Source organism: Monodon monoceros, unplaced genomic scaffold (assembly GCF_005190385.1).
Source record: "Monodon monoceros isolate NGI ecotype Baffin Bay Population unplaced genomic scaffold, NGI_Narwhal_1 Super_Scaffold_6, whole genome shotgun sequence".
Taxonomy (NCBI): Eukaryota; Metazoa; Chordata; class Mammalia; order Artiodactyla; family Monodontidae; genus Monodon; species Monodon monoceros.
Window position 1 is genome coordinate 4,469,538 of NW_021703783.1, and position 17,403 is coordinate 4,486,940.

At 44.5% G+C, this 17,403-nt stretch overlaps 1 protein-coding gene across 1 annotated transcript in view; it reads left to right on the forward strand.

Moving 5' to 3' along the window:
• Positions 1 to 13,596, forward strand: part of NDUFA9 (NADH:ubiquinone oxidoreductase subunit A9) — a 30,046-nt gene extending 16,450 nt beyond the window's left edge. Inside the window, exons 7-11 of the mRNA XM_029206157.1 lie at positions 1,765 to 1,832; positions 2,964 to 3,040; positions 8,147 to 8,242; positions 10,540 to 10,606; positions 13,043 to 13,596. Of these exons, the coding sequence (XP_029061990.1) occupies positions 1,765 to 1,832; positions 2,964 to 3,040; positions 8,147 to 8,242; positions 10,540 to 10,606; positions 13,043 to 13,213 (479 nt within the window). The 3' untranslated portion in view covers positions 13,214 to 13,596. The remainder of the gene's footprint in view (positions 1 to 1,764; positions 1,833 to 2,963; positions 3,041 to 8,146; positions 8,243 to 10,539; positions 10,607 to 13,042) is intronic.
• Positions 13,597 to 17,403: the final 3,807 nt, after the last annotated feature.

Consider the following 17,403-nt stretch of genomic DNA (forward strand, 5'->3'; position numbering starts at 1 on the left):
GGTTTTGCCCTAATGATTAGTGATGTTGAGCATCTTTTCACGTGCTTGTTGTCCATTTGTATATCTTATTTGGAGAAATGTCTATTCATGTCCTCTGCTTATATTTTAATTGGGTGGTTCTTTGTCATTGTTGAATTGTAGGAGTTCTTTATACATTTTGGATAGTAACCCCCTTCCTATCAGACATATGATTTGCAAACATTTTCTCTCATTCTATAGGTTGCATTTTTACACTGTTAATTGTGTCCTTTGTTTCACAGAAGTTTTTAATTCTGATGTAGTCCAGTTTATCTATTTTTACTTTTGTTGCCTATACTTTTGGTGTCATAGCCAAGAAGTCATTGCTAAATCCGTTGTCGTGAAGCTTTTCCCCTGTGTTTTCTTCTCAGGGTTTTGTACTTTTAGCTCTTATGTTTTGGTCTTTGATCCATTTTGAGTTAATTTTTGTGTATGATGTGAGGTAAGGTTCACTTTCATTCTTTAGCCTATGGATATTCAGTTTTCCCAGCATCATTTGTTGAAAAGACTATCATTTCTCCTTTGAATGGTGCTGGCACCTTGTCAAAAATTTTTTGGCCAGATGTGCAATGATTATATCTCTCTATTCCATTCCATTGGTCTATGTCTGTCTTTATGCCACTGTTTTGATCACTATACACTGTTCTGATTACTGTAGCTTTGTAGTAAGTTTTGAAATCAGGAAGTGTGAAACCTCCAACTCTTTTTCTTTTCTTTTTCAAGATTGTTTTGGCTATTTGGGGTGTCAATATTCCGTATGAATTTTAGAATGGAGTTTCCTGTCTTTCTGCAAAAAACACCATTGGGATTTGGATAGGGATTGCATTAAATCTGTAGACTGCTTTGGGTAGTATTGACATCTTAACAATACTAAGTTTTCCAATCCATGAACATGGGATGTCTTTCTATTTGTGTCTTTTTAAATTTCTTTCAGCAATGTTTTGTAGTTTTCAGTGTGCAAGTCTTTAACCAACTTGGTTTAGTCTTTCCCTAAGTATTTTGTTCTTTTGGATGCTCTTATAAATAATTTCTACTATTAAAAGTTTTTTTTAAGGGACTTCCCTGGTGGTCCAGTGGTGGGAACTCCATGCTTCCACTGCAGGGGGCACAGGTTCAGTCCCTTGTCCGGGAACTAAGATCCCAGAAGCCGCGTGGCGTGGCCAAAAAAAAAAAAAAAAAAAAGTTTTTTTAAGAAAATCTTTTTTTACCTTTACATTTAAGCCACTTGGGATTTTGTTTTGGCTTATGGCAAGATGTGAGCCATTTCTTTTTTGTTTTTTTCCTTCAGAGAGTAGAATGATTATCTCAGCGTCATCTATTAAATACTTCCATTCTCTACGTATTTGTGGTACTGCATTCATCATACACTAAATTCCTATTTTCACCTGCATCTTTCTCTGGGTTAGTTGTATTGCTGACCTGTTGGTTAGAATAGGGTGCAGGTAGAGTGCAGTCTTGGGAGTGGCCATGCGCTTAGCACTGCAGAGTGGAGGACAGGTAGACAAGCCGCCTGACTACTTTCCCTTGTTCTTTGTGTCCCTAAGTATTTGGCCCTTTTACTTTGTATGTTTGTTGTGTGAAAAACAAATGGCTGCCCCTCGTAGGACCATTAACTGCCTCAGAGTCAGCTACATTTATTTCCTTATTTTTACTACGCAAAATGGTTATGCCAGCTTGGGGCACCTGGAGATGCGTGGGTCTTCAGGCAGCCTAGGCCTTCTAAGAATGTTGTCTTTCTTCCGCCAGGTATTCGATGGTTTGGTGGTGTCCCTCTTATTTCCTTGGGCAAGAAGACAGTGAAACAACCAGTATATGTAAGTACCCTGGATAAAGGAGCTTTCTCTGAATTCAAGAGTCAGGTGATCAGTTTTCCAGTTTTATCCTAATCCTTAATTCCGTCATTTTCATCTTTGTCAGCTTGCTTTGACTGGTTGCCTCTCAGTTTACCTAAGAGGTACATGTATTCTCTGTCTTCACTTGTTCATTCATTTAAGAAAACTGTATTGAGCCCTTAATGTGCTAGGCACACCGCACGTCACTGGGAATATTGAGATGCTAATGACACAGACACACGTTGCTGTCCTCAAGATGGTCAGAGGCAGGTCAGCAAAACAATTGTCATGCAGCGTGATAAGTGCTACGACAGGAGAGGGTTTTACGTAAATATGTCAGAGGACACCTACTCCAGACTTGAGGGTCAGGGAAGGCCTCCAAGGAAATGACATCTTACGTGAGACCCTACAGATGATTCACATGCAGAGGGAGCGGTGTGTACAGGGGCCCAGAGGTAAGAGAGCATGTTGGAGTCCATGTTGTGTTGAACCAGGGTCTCTCAACTGGGGCACTGTGGACTTCCTGGGCCAGTAACGCTTTGCCGTGGCGGCTGCTGTGGAATGTGTGGCCGCATTCCTGGCCTCCAGCCACCAGGTGGCAGTAGCACCCCCCAAGATGTGACAACTAAAACTGCCTCCAGGCATTTGCCGATGTCCCTTGGGGGCCAAAATCACCCCTAGTGAAAACCACGGGGTCTGAAATCATGTAAGATTATTATTATTTTTAAATTTCAAAATGGTAGAATATTTGCAGTTCCACGTTGTTTGGACTAATGGTTTGTGATAGCACAGTGACAGCGAGAGGAGGAGGAGGAGGGGGTGAGTTTGGAGCCGGTGGAGAGGCCTGGATGCCCGCGAGGCTAACTGGAGAAGGTATTCAGGTGACCCTCCCATGTGGAGGTTATTGAGCTCTTGAGATGTGGGTTCTTTTAGGAGCGTTCTGAAAAGACAATGACGTCATCTTAATCTTATCATTCTGTTGTTGTTGTGATCCATGTGGCCTGCTTTCCTTCCTTCCTCCCTCCCCTCCTCCCTTTCTTCCTTTCTCTCCCCCATCTCTCTGTTTCTCTCTCTTTCAACAGTTACTTAAACATGTGTTATAATTTCTTGTAGATTGTGGATGTCACCAAAGGAATTGTTAATGCAATTAAGGATCCAGATGCCAGAGGGAAAACTTTTGCCTTTGTTGGGTAGGTGGCTGGAGTTTGACTTTAAAATAGTGCAGCCTGTTAAAATGAAAGAACCGTGATTTACGACAACAATGATTTCTAAACATGCGCTCACAGGTCTGTTGGTTGCATTTTTCAGTGTCTTTCTTGGATGATATTTATTCCAGAAACCTTACTGTCTTGGCCCTGAGGCCAGTATATCTCAAAGAACCATCCAAAGGCCATCATTATCAGAAGCTCCTGAATGCTTATATTAAGTCCGAATTGAGGGAACCTAGGAATCTGCTTGAGTAAATGATTCTTCTGTCACCAAAGTCTGAGAACCCCTGCCCTAGACTATCACGTAGCCTTAGTCCAGTGACCCCCAAGGATGGTTTTGTGCTACTCCAGTGATATTTTTAATATATCAAAGGAGAATCAAACAAAACACTTTTAGGGAATAAGTACAGTTGCAAAATCAAATTAATTTTGCTAGATTATCACGATGCCCCAGAAGGTTGGAAATGGCTGGCTTAGGGTACAGCTTCTAGGGCTTTGCAAGACTGATCATTTGTTATATGCTCTCTTTGTTGAAATTTGCTCTCGGGAAAAATGGGGCACAGTTAAGCTATGTGACTTACCTGAAATTATTCAGTCATCTCACAGCTAGGTTTAGGACCTTTTTACTGAATTAATTAAAACTAAAACACTAAGACCCGGGCTTCCCTGGTGGCGCAGTGGTTAAGAATCCGCCTGCCAGTGCAGGGGACACAGGTTCGAGCCCTGGTCCAGGAAGATCCCACATGCTGCGGAGCAATAAAGCCCGTGCGCCACAACTACTGAGCCTGTGCTCTAGAGCCCCTGAGCCACAGCTACTGAAGCCTGCACGCCTAGAGCCCGTGCTCCGCAACAAGAGAAGCCACCACAATGAGAAGCCTGCACACAGCAATGAAGAGTAGCCCCCGCTCACTGCAACTAGAGAAAAGCCCGCGCGCAGCAACGAAGACCGAACGTAGCCAAAAATAAATAAATTAAAATAAAATAAATTAAAAAAACAAAACACTAAGACTCAATCTGCCCAGTGGAAAAGTACCAAATTCACCTAATAATTGGCCCAGAATCCTACTTGCTTCTTGAGAAAAGGCATTCTGCTCTCCAAGCCAGGAGACATGGTATATTTTCCCAGCATTATGGATTCATATATTGTCACGTTTCATTATCACTATAGATTTAGTTTAGTAAAGTTTTTTTTCAGTGCAAAAAACTCTGTATTGTGTTTCCATGTCAACCAGCTGCTGGAAGATGTATGTCTCCCTGAGTTCCCAATTTAGTACATTAGTGTATAATCAGTTATATACTCTAGGAAAATTATTTACAAAAAGAGTGTTCAGCACGGTTTCCATAAAACACTAGGCTCAAAAGATACCAGGTTCTAGTCAAGAGATATTTAGACCAGGATTCCAAGGAATAGATGAGCAGAAATGGTTTTATAGACTCTGCTTACTGCTCAGTGGAGATGCTCTGGGATGAGTTAGCCATTGTCCTCTTTACCTTTGCCCAGCCAGTCCAGCCTCTTTGCCAGGCGGCAGTAGGTCATACTTATCTGACACAGTGGTGGGAAAAGTAAGATACACAGGGAAGTGTAGGCATTTTTTCTTGCAATATTGTAAATGTGCATGCACACTTCTCTTCAGCCCCAGGGGAAAACTTTGTTTATTTCCCTGAGGCTAAGGCAGAGGCCTGAATTTAATTTTGCTCGTAGTTTTTTCGTAGTTATTAATTACATGATGTTGGTTCATTTTATCAATCGTCCATTTAATATCTGTTGATACACACATACATACACAAAACTGAGAACCAGTAAACAAGTTCAGCAAGGTTACAAGGCGCAATATCAATATATAAAGATCAATTTCCATACATTAGCAAATGAACAGTCTGAAAATAAAGAAAATAATTTTATTCACAGTAGCATCAAAAAAATAAAATACTTAGGTATAAATTTAACAAAAGAAATACAAGACTTATATACTGAAAATCACCTAACATTGAGGAGGAAAATGAAGGAAGACCTAAGTAAATGGAAAGACATTTCATGTTCACGGGTTGGAAGAGTCAATATTGTTAAAATGGCAATTTTCCCCCAATTGATCTGTATATTCAACTCGATCTTATCAAAATTTGAGCATGCTTTTTTGCAGAAATTGACAAATCGATTCTAAATTTATACGGAAATGCAAAAGACCCACAATAGCCAAAACCATTTTGACAAAGAAAAATAAAGTTGGAGCACTTAAGCTTTCCAATTTCAAAACTTACTTGAAAGCTATAATTATAGAGACAATGTGGTACTGGCATAAGAATAGACAAAGAAGTCAATTAAACAGAATTGATAGCCTAGAAATCAGCCTTTATGTTTATGGACGATAGATTTTTGCCAGAGGTGCCTTGATATTGCAATGGGGAAATGATAATCTTTTCAACAATGGTACTATCCACATGCAAAAAGATGAACATAGATTCTGATTTCACAGCATACATCAAAAAATTAACATAGATCCAAGACCTAACTGTAAGGGTTAAACTATAAAACTTTTGGAAGAAACGTTTAAAAATCTTCTAGACCTGGGGTTAGGCAAAGATTTTGTAGATACGACATCAAAAGCATACTCCATCAAAGAAAAAAATGGATAAATTACACTTCACTGAAATTAAAAACTTCCGTACTTCATAAGACATCATTAAGAAAAAGATGAAAAGACAAGATCGTCAGCTAAAAGGCAGGATGGGGTGGGTGAGAGAGGTATATGGAAAATTTGAGGATGGAGAAGAAGATAGGAAGCACTCTCTGAGAGAAGAGGAAAAGAGCACTTCTGGGAGCGCACAGTAGGACTGCAAAGCAGAGCTGAGCCTTCCCCTTGAAATTCATGATCAGAAATGTAAGGGGAAGCCAGTTAGCCCAGGGCTGTTTTCTCTGCAACTGTGTCTTGCTGGGGGTTCAGGCACAAAGAAGGCAGATACTTGGATTAACCCGAGAAGGGGTTTTGCTGTGCTAGGATAGTGGAGAGGTGCTGGGGACAAGGTTTTGCTGAGGATATTTGCAGAGGAATGACTACAGTGTGGAACCGTGAGATCTAAGCTGGGAAGGACACGGCCTTCAGTGTACCTTTCTCTGAGCAGGGGCACGTAGACCAGTCTTGGAGTCACAGTTAATGGAACACAAAGGGCTTTAGAAGAGCTGAAGAGCAAGTGTATGACATAGTTAGTTTGCCCAAGATACCAGGACTGCTTGTCATCATGAAGATTGCAGTTGTCCTTTGGCATAGCATGTATTATATGCAGTGATTTCTGGAACTTGAAGGAAGCTATCTGAGGGCTTTGTCTGGTAGTTCCCCTAGCTGACATTTTCTTTTTTGTTTTTTTTTTGTTTTGGGGTGGGTTTTTTTTGTGAAAATGTCAGAATGATGAGGTTCTCACAGAATTGCCTTAATTCAGCTCTCAGCTGTCACAGGCTTTCTAAGGCAAAGAGATTAGGAAATGGGTGAAGAGATACTAAAGTGTGTTATAAGCAATAATAGTTACTAAAACTGGGTTATACTATTCAGATCGGTGGAATAGAACGGGAAGTCCAGAAACAGTCTCAAATATATGTAAGAATAGAGTGTGATAAGGGTGATATTTCAAAATATGGGGAAAGGGTAGATTTTTCAGTAAATGTTGATAACATCTTTATCCTGTATTAATACAAAAATACATGGCAGGATGACTTATTTTATGGGTAAAAAACCAAAGCATTAGAATAAATATGTGGACATTTATTTATGTCACTAGTGACTATAGAGGGATTTTCTAAACATAAAACCAAACAGTGAAGTAAAAGAAGTCAGTAGTTTTGATTAAATGAACTGTTTAAACTTCTGTATGCCACAAGACAATTAAACATTAAAAGGCAGTAATATAAACAATAAAAGATATTTCCAACTATATCATTAAAATATAAAAATTTTTACAAACCATTCTTATAGAAAGAGACTCCAGGAGGAAAGAGAGAAAAGCAATAAATGTAAATGGCCAAAAATATATGAAGAAAAAAATTAATCTCTAATATTAAAGTAATGCTAATTAAAATGTTGAGGTACCTTTTTCTACCTGGCAGATGGACAAAATTTTGTTTGCTCATTTTTTTATGACTAAACTCATTTTTGGTGAGGGGCATACTAGCATTTTCTATTAAGTTGATATAACCTCTTTGGAAGAGGTTTGATAAAAGCCTTAAAATGTCAAAATATACTTTGCGCTAGTCCTATTTCTAGAATATATTACAGATACATAATTATGGATATATAGAAACATTTGCAACAAGAATGTTCATTAAAACATTATTTTAAAAAAGAAAAATATTTTTAGTAGCTTAAATATCCAAAACCTGAGAATTGGTGATACAATAATTATGATTACCTGCAGTACAATACGGGCAACCATTAAGCATGCACTAGAATATTTAGTGACACAGAAAGATGATTGGGATTTAACGTTAAATGAAAAAGACATTACAGAATACGATGACCTGTGTGATCTTATATTTATAAAAGCAAAAAATGTATAAGGGGATGAGGGACTTCCCTGGTGGCGCAGTGGTTAGGAATCCGCCTGCCAATGCAGGGGACACGGGTTCGATCACTGGTCCAGGAAGATCCCACGTGCCACGGAGCAACTAAGCCCGTGTGCCACAGCTACTGAAGCCTACACCTAGAGCCCATGCTCCACAACAAGAGAAGCCACTGCAATGAGAAGCCCGCACACTGCAATGAAGAGTAGCCCCCGCTCGCTGCAACTAGAGAAAGACCACGCGCAGCAACGAAGACCTAATGCAGCCAAAAAATAAATAAATAAAAGTAAATAAATCAATGAAATTTTAAAATAAATTAAATTAAATTTAAATATAAGGGGATGAGAAGTTAAGTTTATTATTATATATTAAGTTTATTAACTTCATCTTTGGTGGGTGGTTTTTCTTTGTGCTAATCTGTATTTCCTATAGTGCGCATGTGTTTCCTTTTTCATAAGAAAGATGTTATTTTGTAAAACTAAGAACGAAAGTTTGTGAGGAGCAAATAATCTGAAGAACTGTGAATTTTCTGTTTGTAGGCCCAGTCGGTACGTCCTCTTTGACCTGGTGCAATACATCTTTGCCGTGTCTCACAGACCCTTCCTGGCATACCCTTTGCCACATTTTGCCTATCAGTAAGTAAAGCGCTACTTTTTGTGCCTTCTAGAAAAGAGCTAACTAGAGACTTCATTTGTAATGCTCCCACCCAGGGGTTAGAGGGAGTACGTCCATTGCAGTGAAATCTGGGAATCTCTAACCAGGAGGTGCTTCTGATATCTTGACAGTCATCTAGGAAAGAGCCAGAGGAGTCTAAGAAAGGGAATGTTGATTTGTGGGTGAGAAAAACACTGTGTTGGAAGGTTGAATCTGCAGGTCTTCAGATTCTCCTGTTAGAAGCCACTGGGTTTAATTGGCAGCGTCTTGCTTGGCAGGTCATGTGAAGGAGCAATCAAGTTTCCCTCTGTTTCATCCACTCACCCAGGAGGGGAAAGGGGCCCTCCTTCATTAAGGCAGTCTGATCCCGGGGTTGGGGAAAGGAGCCAGGTCAATTCAGCCGCTTCCTGCAGTTGCCTTATTTGCTGTTCCTGCTTCTTGCTTCACTTCTCCCCTCTGTAGGTTTAGCATCTTGGAATGATCACACACTGAGGTCCTGGTCAGGGAGACTTTTCACATCCAGTTTGCCAGAGATTGACTGATGAAGCAACACAGCAGCTCACTTCTTCATTCGTTTGGTCATTCAATCATTCAACAAACATTTCTTGTTGACAACTGTGTCTTAGGCAATGTACCAGGCACTCAGGGTGTTACAGTAAACCCTCAGAAAAGCTTCTGACCTAACAGAAGTATCAGAGAGATGACAGTTAGAAGGCAGTGTGATGGTAATGTTTGTTGGGAGTGTTCCGTCTTTCAGGCTGCCTTCTTCCTCTCATTTAACACTCCCAGCGACTCCGAGGTGAGCGGGGCAGAGTGGGGACTGAGTGGAAGAGCAGGGCTGAGGAGTATCTCCATTTAAAGGACCAGCGGAGCAAGAGCAGTTTGTCAGGGGGGCTAGAAGAGAGTAACCAGAGGCTCAAGTGAGAAACGGAGAGACTTTGGCCTCCTGGGCACCAAAGGAAAGGGCGTGCTTTAAGGAGGGAATGCCGTTTAAGGAGAGGAGCTTTGCTATTTTGTTCACATCTGTGTCTTCAGCACCTAGAACGGTGTTAGGCACACAGTAGGCCTTTTGTTAATGTTTATGGAATGAAATGCTGTAGAAAAGTCAGGTAAGATAAAGACCAAAGGGCATCGACTGGAGCTAGCGGTGAGGTCATTTGTGGCGGGGGCCTCGGGGCAGTGGAGGGGTATCAGCCAGTTTGCAGGGAGCTGCTTTCGCGGTTGTGCCTACGCCTGAGGCTTATCCTGGAGCTGGCATATGCCCATGGCGTGGCCCCCGAGGACCCAAAAATACAGACTGGAGGTGATCTGTTAGCGTAGGACCAGAGCAGAGGATTGCAAGCGGTGTGTTTCGTTTCGTTTTTGTAAGCCAGCGAAGTGGCCTTTTTTTGGCCATTGGAACAGGTCGGCTGGAATCTGAGGCTTGCTGTGTTCCTGGAGAAATTCTGACCAATCTTCAGCTCCCTTTTTCACTTTTTTATGCCTCCCTTTGGGATGTTTTTCAGGTCTTTAAAAAGCTGCGGAACCCTGGGTTTGATGACTTTTGACCTAAAGGCCCATTAGGACAATCAGATAAGAGCAGAGCCGGCCTGGCCGTAGGGATGGTTGCTGCTCAAAGCACATGCTCCCAGCTCTGCCTCCAGTCCTCTGTGGGGGCCCCGAGGAACTCCTAGGGGCCTCCCTGTCCTGAAGACACGTGAGACGGAACTCAGGTGGCAGATAAGGAGACCCCGGGTTTCAGTAGGGTGAAGAGATGGTGCTGAGGAAGCAGGAGGCCCCTCTTGTCCGGGTTTTCTCTTGGCTTCCTCATTTGAACCGTAGATCTTAGGCATCTCCTTACTTTTGGATTTTTTGGTTCTCTCGGGTCCCCTACTTTTAAGGCTCACGCTTTCTATCTTGCATACCACCTGGCTCGCCCTGTGTCCTTGACAGAAGCCTGTTTGAACGTCTGGGGCTTACCTTTGATTGAATGTGACAGGTGTCGCTGGACGTTGGATCTTTTGCGTTTGTCTCGTGGCTGAGGCAGCTGTACTGTAAGCTTTTCCGATTCACTGTCCCTTTGGTGGGCGCCTGGGAGAGCCACAGGGAGGTGATGAGGCCGTTGGCGTGAAAGGCGAGGCGACCTCCCAGGCACTGGGGCCAGGAGGTTCGGATGTTTGTTCGTTTCTTTAAAAACCTGCGGTGACTTCCTGGCTCCCCGGCAGCCTCCCTTGCTTGCTTGGCTTGAACATCGAGCAGAGACGCTCACCACGTGTGCCGTGTTCTTTCCTCTTTCCAGATGGCTAGGTCGACTCTTTGAAATTAGTCCGTTTGAGCCCTGGACCACGAGGGACAAAGTGGAGCGGGTGAGTATGAGGGTGATGAACACTTGCCCGGGCGGATGCCGGGCAGAGAGCCGCGGAGATGGGTGAGTGAGTGTCGAGCTAGCTCACGGGCTCGCCTGGCTTAGCTCCACGTGCTTGTCTGCCGTCCTCGTGCACAAAATGCACCCACGCCCAGGCTCTCCGGGGTCCTATCTAACATTTTCAATTTTCCTTTCTCCGCTGGATCATCTCCATCCACGTACAGACAGACAAGCCTTAACACTAGCTCTGTGTGTTTTTAAAGGCCAAAGTCCCTCCCTGGGCCCATCGTGTCTGGCCGCTGCCCTGTTTGTCTGTGTCCGTGTGCATCAGGCTCCTCAGAAGAGCTGTCTCTACCTGTGGTTGACAGCTTCTTACCTCCTTCTTGCTCTAACCCACTCCTGGCTTTTATTTCCTTGTCTCCCCGAACCCGGCTCTGTTCCCGGTCACCTGTGACCTCTGTGCCGCCAACTCCAGCGGTCAGCACTCTGACCTGCCCTCACCCCATCTGTGAGCCACATTGGTCAGAGGCGCCGCTCCTGTCCTCTTGAAACCCCGGTTTCCACTTGCGCTCTCCACATTCTCTTGCTTCTCGTGCTCACTCGGCCTCCCTGGTTCACCCTCCGTCCCTGGTCTCTGACGGTGGGGACCAAGGGCTCTGTCCTCAGCCCTTTCCTGTCCTTGCTCTTTCTCTGAGCGACCCTCATCTCGCCCCGGGCTCCGGCTGCTGTCTGTGAGCTCCTGGCAGCGGCTTCAACTCCAGCCCTGGATGGCCTCCCCGCCCACCCAGTGGCAGGCCTCACATCTGTTTAGCTGTGTAATAGTTATCCGAAACACGGCTCGTCCGAGAGTACAATGGCAAACCTGCTTCTCTCCTAGCCCCTCTCAGCTCAGTTAATGATATCACTGTTCTCTCTGTTGCTCAAGCCAAAAATCTGGAAATCCTCCGTGATTTCTTCCTTTCCTTACCCATCTAGACAGTACTGCCTCATCCTTCCTGCTGTGATGGAAATGTTCTGTCATCTCTAGTGTTCAGAAAGTAGCCACTAGCAACAGTGACTGTGGAACGCCTGAAATATGGCTAGTGTGACTGCAGAAATGAGATTTGAGTTTTCTTAAATTCGTGTTGGACAGCACAGGTCTGGCCCATCAGCAGGTATTGATGGGAAACCAGCTGTGTGCCCGATCTCACCTCCCTCTTCCTACCTTTCTATTCAGCTTTTTACTATGAAAATGTTTATAATAGCATTGAAAATTCTCCACTTCCAGAAGGGTAGAGGAAATAGTCATCTCCACTCTACCCACTCTGATCCAGGAGGGTAGCTCATTCCTTCCGTAGCCTCTGGACCAGCTCCCGCTGCCTCTCGTCCCCTGCAGTGCGCTGATCCCTTCCCATCTGGCTGTCTCCAAGCTGGTCTCCCTCACTGATCGTTTGCCCACTGCGTGTAGAAGTGTTTCTAGGGAGGAGACAAAATAAAATACACACATTCTGCCGTCTCTACCTTTGAAAATCTATTGGCCTTTTACCAACAAGCAACAGCCAGGGTGTCCTCTGAATGTTAACTTAAAAGCTAAAATGTTAACAAGATGGAAACATAGTCCTTGGGGAACAGATGTGAACAGGCAGCTGTTATCCCAAGGTGTCCTTTCTGTGTTCAGGAAAGATCGGGCGGGAGAACTGGTGGCCAGGACGCTTCAGCGTGTCTGCCGGATGCACCTCTTACATTTGTCACTGAGGAAGTGTTGGGGCAGCAGGCTGCTGGGTTTTGGATTTGATCTGGGGAGGCAGCTTGACAGCTCTTCGGTGGAAGGATGGCAGACGTGCTCAGGTGGGAGGATGGGGGTGCATGCTGCTCTGGGTGTAGACCGAGCCTCTTCGTTTGCTTGCGGATGAGCCGGGGTCTTTGGAATCTCAGGGCTCACCCTCCTTTCCTCCAAACAAGGTGGGTTTGGATTTTTAGATCTATAGTCAGCATTAGTCAGCCAGGTTGAGTAGAGCTGGAGACAAAGGTTCTTGGATTGTCGCGGAATAATCTTGATTCAGCAAAACCGAGGCAGAAAGCTGTGCTAGGAGAACAGGCCCAGGGGATGCTCGGGATGGGCTGGTTTTGCCTCAGCCCCTGTTTCTTTACTGAGCCTCACAGATGTGACGACCTTTCTGCTCCAGCCCAGACTGACTGCTGTTTAACCCTCACCGGAGCCTGTGTTTTGTACTCGCGGATAGACCTTGAGCTGACACTTGCCTTTCCCTCCACAAGCCCTTTTCTGTGGTCTGCTTTCAGTGGTTCTGGGCATCAACCCCTGCCCCGTATCCTTTGAACCCAGTGAAGTCTCAGCAGCGGGACTCGGGCCGGCTTGCGGGTTGGAGCGTTTGTGAAGCCAGCGCTCCGTGTCCCTGGCCGCTTTTCAGTGCTCTCTGCGCGTCTTGTTTACTCACAGGTTCACATCACAGACATGACCCTGCCTCACCTGCCCGGCCTGGAAGACCTGGGTATTCAGGCCACGCCCCTGGAGCTCAAGGCCATCGAGGTGCTGCGACGTCACCGCACGTACCGCTGGCTGTCTTCTGAGATTGAAGATGTGAAGCCGGCCAAGACAGTCACTGTTTAGTGGCCCCTGAGCTGCCCTTGGTTTTTGGTGTCATTCGGGTCACTAGCGACCAGGCCACCTTTGGCAGAGAATCCTGTACATAGTGCATAAGAGCCCCTATTAAAACATCTGAGATCAGATTCTTTGCCAACATTTTCTTTCTTGATTTACAAAGGGAGAGATTCAGCCATCTAGAATTTGAGCATTATTTTCTTTAAATTTATATATTTAATGCTGACACATATATATCTTATTCTCTGAAATCCTGGAAGATTTGAGTGTCCTTCTGTCAGGCCACTTCTTGTGAATGTTCCAGAAGATGAGAACCGCTTTTTAAGGTCAGAATATTGTGAAGCCCCCGTGTGATATATGATGCCTTTTAATAAACACTAATTGAGAAAAGACACAATGTCCCATAACTAATCTGAATTTATCCACACTTTGGGTATTTTTAAACGTTTATCTTAATGATCTCTACACACATTTAAAATATAGTACATACATGGAAAACCGTTGTCTGTAGCCATGGATCCTCCGACTACCTGCAATAATTCCATAGTCCTCTGCCCAGATCTGAACTTGCCGAGGCCTCTACCCGCCTGCGGTTAGGACAGCCTCTAGATGGTTTCAGACACGTGGGTGTACAGGGATCCCCTGCCGTGTAAAGGAGTGCCAGCGCTTCGGAATTAGGACTGTTTGCATAAGTTGCCAACCTCACAGCCGAGATCCAGATGCACAGTTGGTTCAGTGTCGGCAAGTCCCTCAGGACAGTATGATGAAAAACTCCCAGGGTTTGTGGTGAAGCTAATGCACCACCTTCCTAGGCGGCCCAGGGTTGGTCATGCAGCCGACTGCAGTGCAGCGCCTCAATCTGTGGGGCGGGAAGGTCAGTGAAAGCCCTATTCATTTACAGTAATGTCCGTCTCAGCCTTGCGGAGTGAGGAACGTGAGTGCTGAAGTGCGTTCTCTCCCTGACCCCTCTGCGTGCTCCAGAATCTTTTGTCCCCAGATGGACAAAAGTGTGATTTCTGGACCAGAAGCGTCAGCACCCCCTGGGAGCTTGTTGGGAATGCAGGCCCATCCTGACCTGTTGAATCAGGATCTGCATTTTTAAAACGTCCCTGGGAGATTTTTGTGCACAGTGGTGTGAAAAGCACTGATGTGCAGAAACGCTGCATCTCAGGCGTGTGGCTCCTGTTACTAATTCAAGTGGTGGAGCCCCACCCCAGACCTGCTGAGTCAGAATCTCTAGAGACAGTGACGCATGTCAATGAAATCTCAGTAAAACTGGAGGAAAAAAATAAAACAATATTACATGATAACTCTGAAAAAAAAAAAAAGAATCTGATGAAAGGGCCTGGGAGTTTTATTTTCCTTAAACATGCCGGTTTATCCTCATGCGCACTAACATGTGAGAATCAGTCTTCTAGGGAAAGGAGTCCAACCCTGCTTCACTTTTTTTCTTCAGTTAAGAGATATCTTGTTGGTGTGGAGGATACTTCTGCCAGCCACAAGCCAGCCAGCAGGCACACAGATGGGTGGATTTGATTTGAAAACATGGTAATTGTGTGATGTACAGTATCTGTGTGTTCTAGCAATGCTATTTCTCATCGGTTTGTATCCTAACTCATGATGTTGCATACTTGCTTTCTCTAAAACCATACTTTACCCAAGATGGTTCTTTCCTGTCACACCCGATGCCCCATTTTTATATTTTGTAATACATCCTTTATTAATTATTCTTTTATGAAAGTTGTATTATTATTATAACCTATCTAACATGTAATCAAAACATAATGCCTTATCTCATATAAACAAGGCATTAAAGGAGAATAATACACCCATAATAAAATAACACGTACTCCAGTGATGATGTGAGCACAGTTGCACTGAAGGGCATAGTGAAGTGGTCAACTGCTTGCATTCATGTGGGCCGTCACCATAGGCACACAGGTACGCTGGCCTGATGTGGCCAGAAGAGTAGGTCACCCATGCGTGATACACTAGCAGTTAATATTTATTGGTCACGAAATGCCAGGACTGTGATGTGTGCTTTACCCGCACCATCTCACGAAATCCTTACCACAACCTGTGATGACCCAAAAGGGTTAAATCAAGGTCAAGTTCACACAGCCAGGGAGTGTTGGGGTGAAGGCTGAATCCAGGCTCCCTGACTTCAGGGCTGCAGAGAGGGTCCGTCTATCTCGGCCACTTAACTGCCGAGAGCTTCATTGCTCTTCCTGATGTCAGCTTCTGCATTAGTGAGCAGCTTCTTGTAAAGTTCAGAACAAAACAAAATCTAATTTGCCCTAGATTTATATAGTAAATCGCATTCTTAGAAAACTCAACATATATTAACCGCCGTACCAGAAATCCCTTGTATCTGTCAAACAGTTAAATTTGCAGTTCAGGTGAGTATAAATGGGTTTTTAAATCACGTGAGACGTTTCAAGTCTTGATTTGTGTGTTCTGACTTACTGTGCTATGTCCACCCCCACTAAATGCCCACAGTCCCCCTCCATCATTGTGACAAACAAAGGTTGCACCCACAGATTTCCAGGGTGCCCTCCAGGGGCTGTGTCATGCCTGCTGAGATCGACCACTGTGACCCCTGCCGGGGACATCTTTGAAGGTGTGTTGCCATTGTGTCTTGGGAGCTGGGTTTAGGCAAGGTGACCATGCTTTGGTTTTGTTTAAAATTTTTAAAAATTATTTGTTTATTTTAAATTTTATTGGGCTATAGGTGATTTACAATGTTGTGTTGGTTTCAGGTGTACAGCGAAGTGAATCAGTTATACATACACATAGATCCACTCTTTTGTTTAGATTCTTTTCCCATATAGGTCATTACAGAGTATTGAGTAGAGTGCCCCGTGCTGTACGGTAGGAAGGTTACCATACTTTAATGGTAAACCATGGTAAACGCCTGAAACACCATTTGAGCAGAGTGTGGTATTCCCCTGACTTGCTACCAGCTATGCAACACACGGCTCTGTTGGCTTTTCCGTCGGGCCCAGGGCACCCCGTGGTCCAGCCAGCCTTCCCTCTTTACGTCTGATTCTCTCCCCAACGGCACAGTCTTCAATAGAGGACACGCTTGAGGTTCAAAATGCAAAAGGCCACCGTCGTATCTGTCCATCCCTGAGCGCTAACTTAGCCGGTAAATTAAAGCGTGGACTCGCTGTTCATCATTTACCACAAATTAGCACAATAACCAAGCTTTCGGTGGGGGGCTGTTTGGGGTTTCACTTCACGTCAACCAACCCTAAATGAGGTGGCTTTCTTCTCCATCCCTTCCCTTATCTCCTTCCTTCCAGAAGCTCCACGTTCTCTGTCTTTTAAAGAAAACTCAGCTTTTTCGGTTCTTCAGCTCGGTCCCAGGAAGCTCCACCAAGATCCGCTATCTCTGTCCTGGTCACTTGTTCACACGGGACAATCACACCCATGTCTCCAGCACACGCATGTGATCTCCTCAGCTCAAACGATTGTCAAAAGTCCCACCGTTAAAGAATTTCATCCATTCAACTAGTAACAGAGAAGTTAAGGGAAGATGCAGCCCTGAAGTCCGGGAGCCCGGATTCAGCCCTGGCTCCAACACTCCCCCTGGCTTTGTGAACTTGACCTTGATTTAACTTTTTCAGGTCGTCACAGGTTGTGGTGAGGGTCCCGTGAAATCCTGTGAGTAAAGCACACATCACAGTCCTGGTGTTACTAAGTCTAAGCTCTCTCTGCTCGCCACACGACAGGCCAATGAATTGGAGACAAGGTGTGGAGGCAAGGAATATGACTTTATTCGGAAAGCCAGCCGACCCAGAAGATGGCAGACTAGTGTCTCCAAAAAACCATCCTATCGGGGTTTGGATGCCAGTTTCTTTTATAGCACAGAGAGGGGGAGGAGATGAGGAAGTAAAGCAAAAAGGTCATAAGTTTTGCAAATATCCCCTGGAATGGCCCCGCTCTTGGAGGGAATGTGTTAATTTCTTTCTTGCAGCCATCCATAGGTGGACAGGGTCGGGATGTTTCCCTAAACAAAGGCACTTTGGTTTAACATTCAGGCAGAGGAGCAGGGTTCCCTGAGGCAGGCCATTATGTAGAGGCAGTGTCCTTTTAGTGAACAGAAGCAGCAGAGAGCAAAGGTTCAAGTAAAAGAAACAGATGCAACGTGTAGCCTGATTTGACTTCACACTGGCATTTTGTGAGCAATAAACATT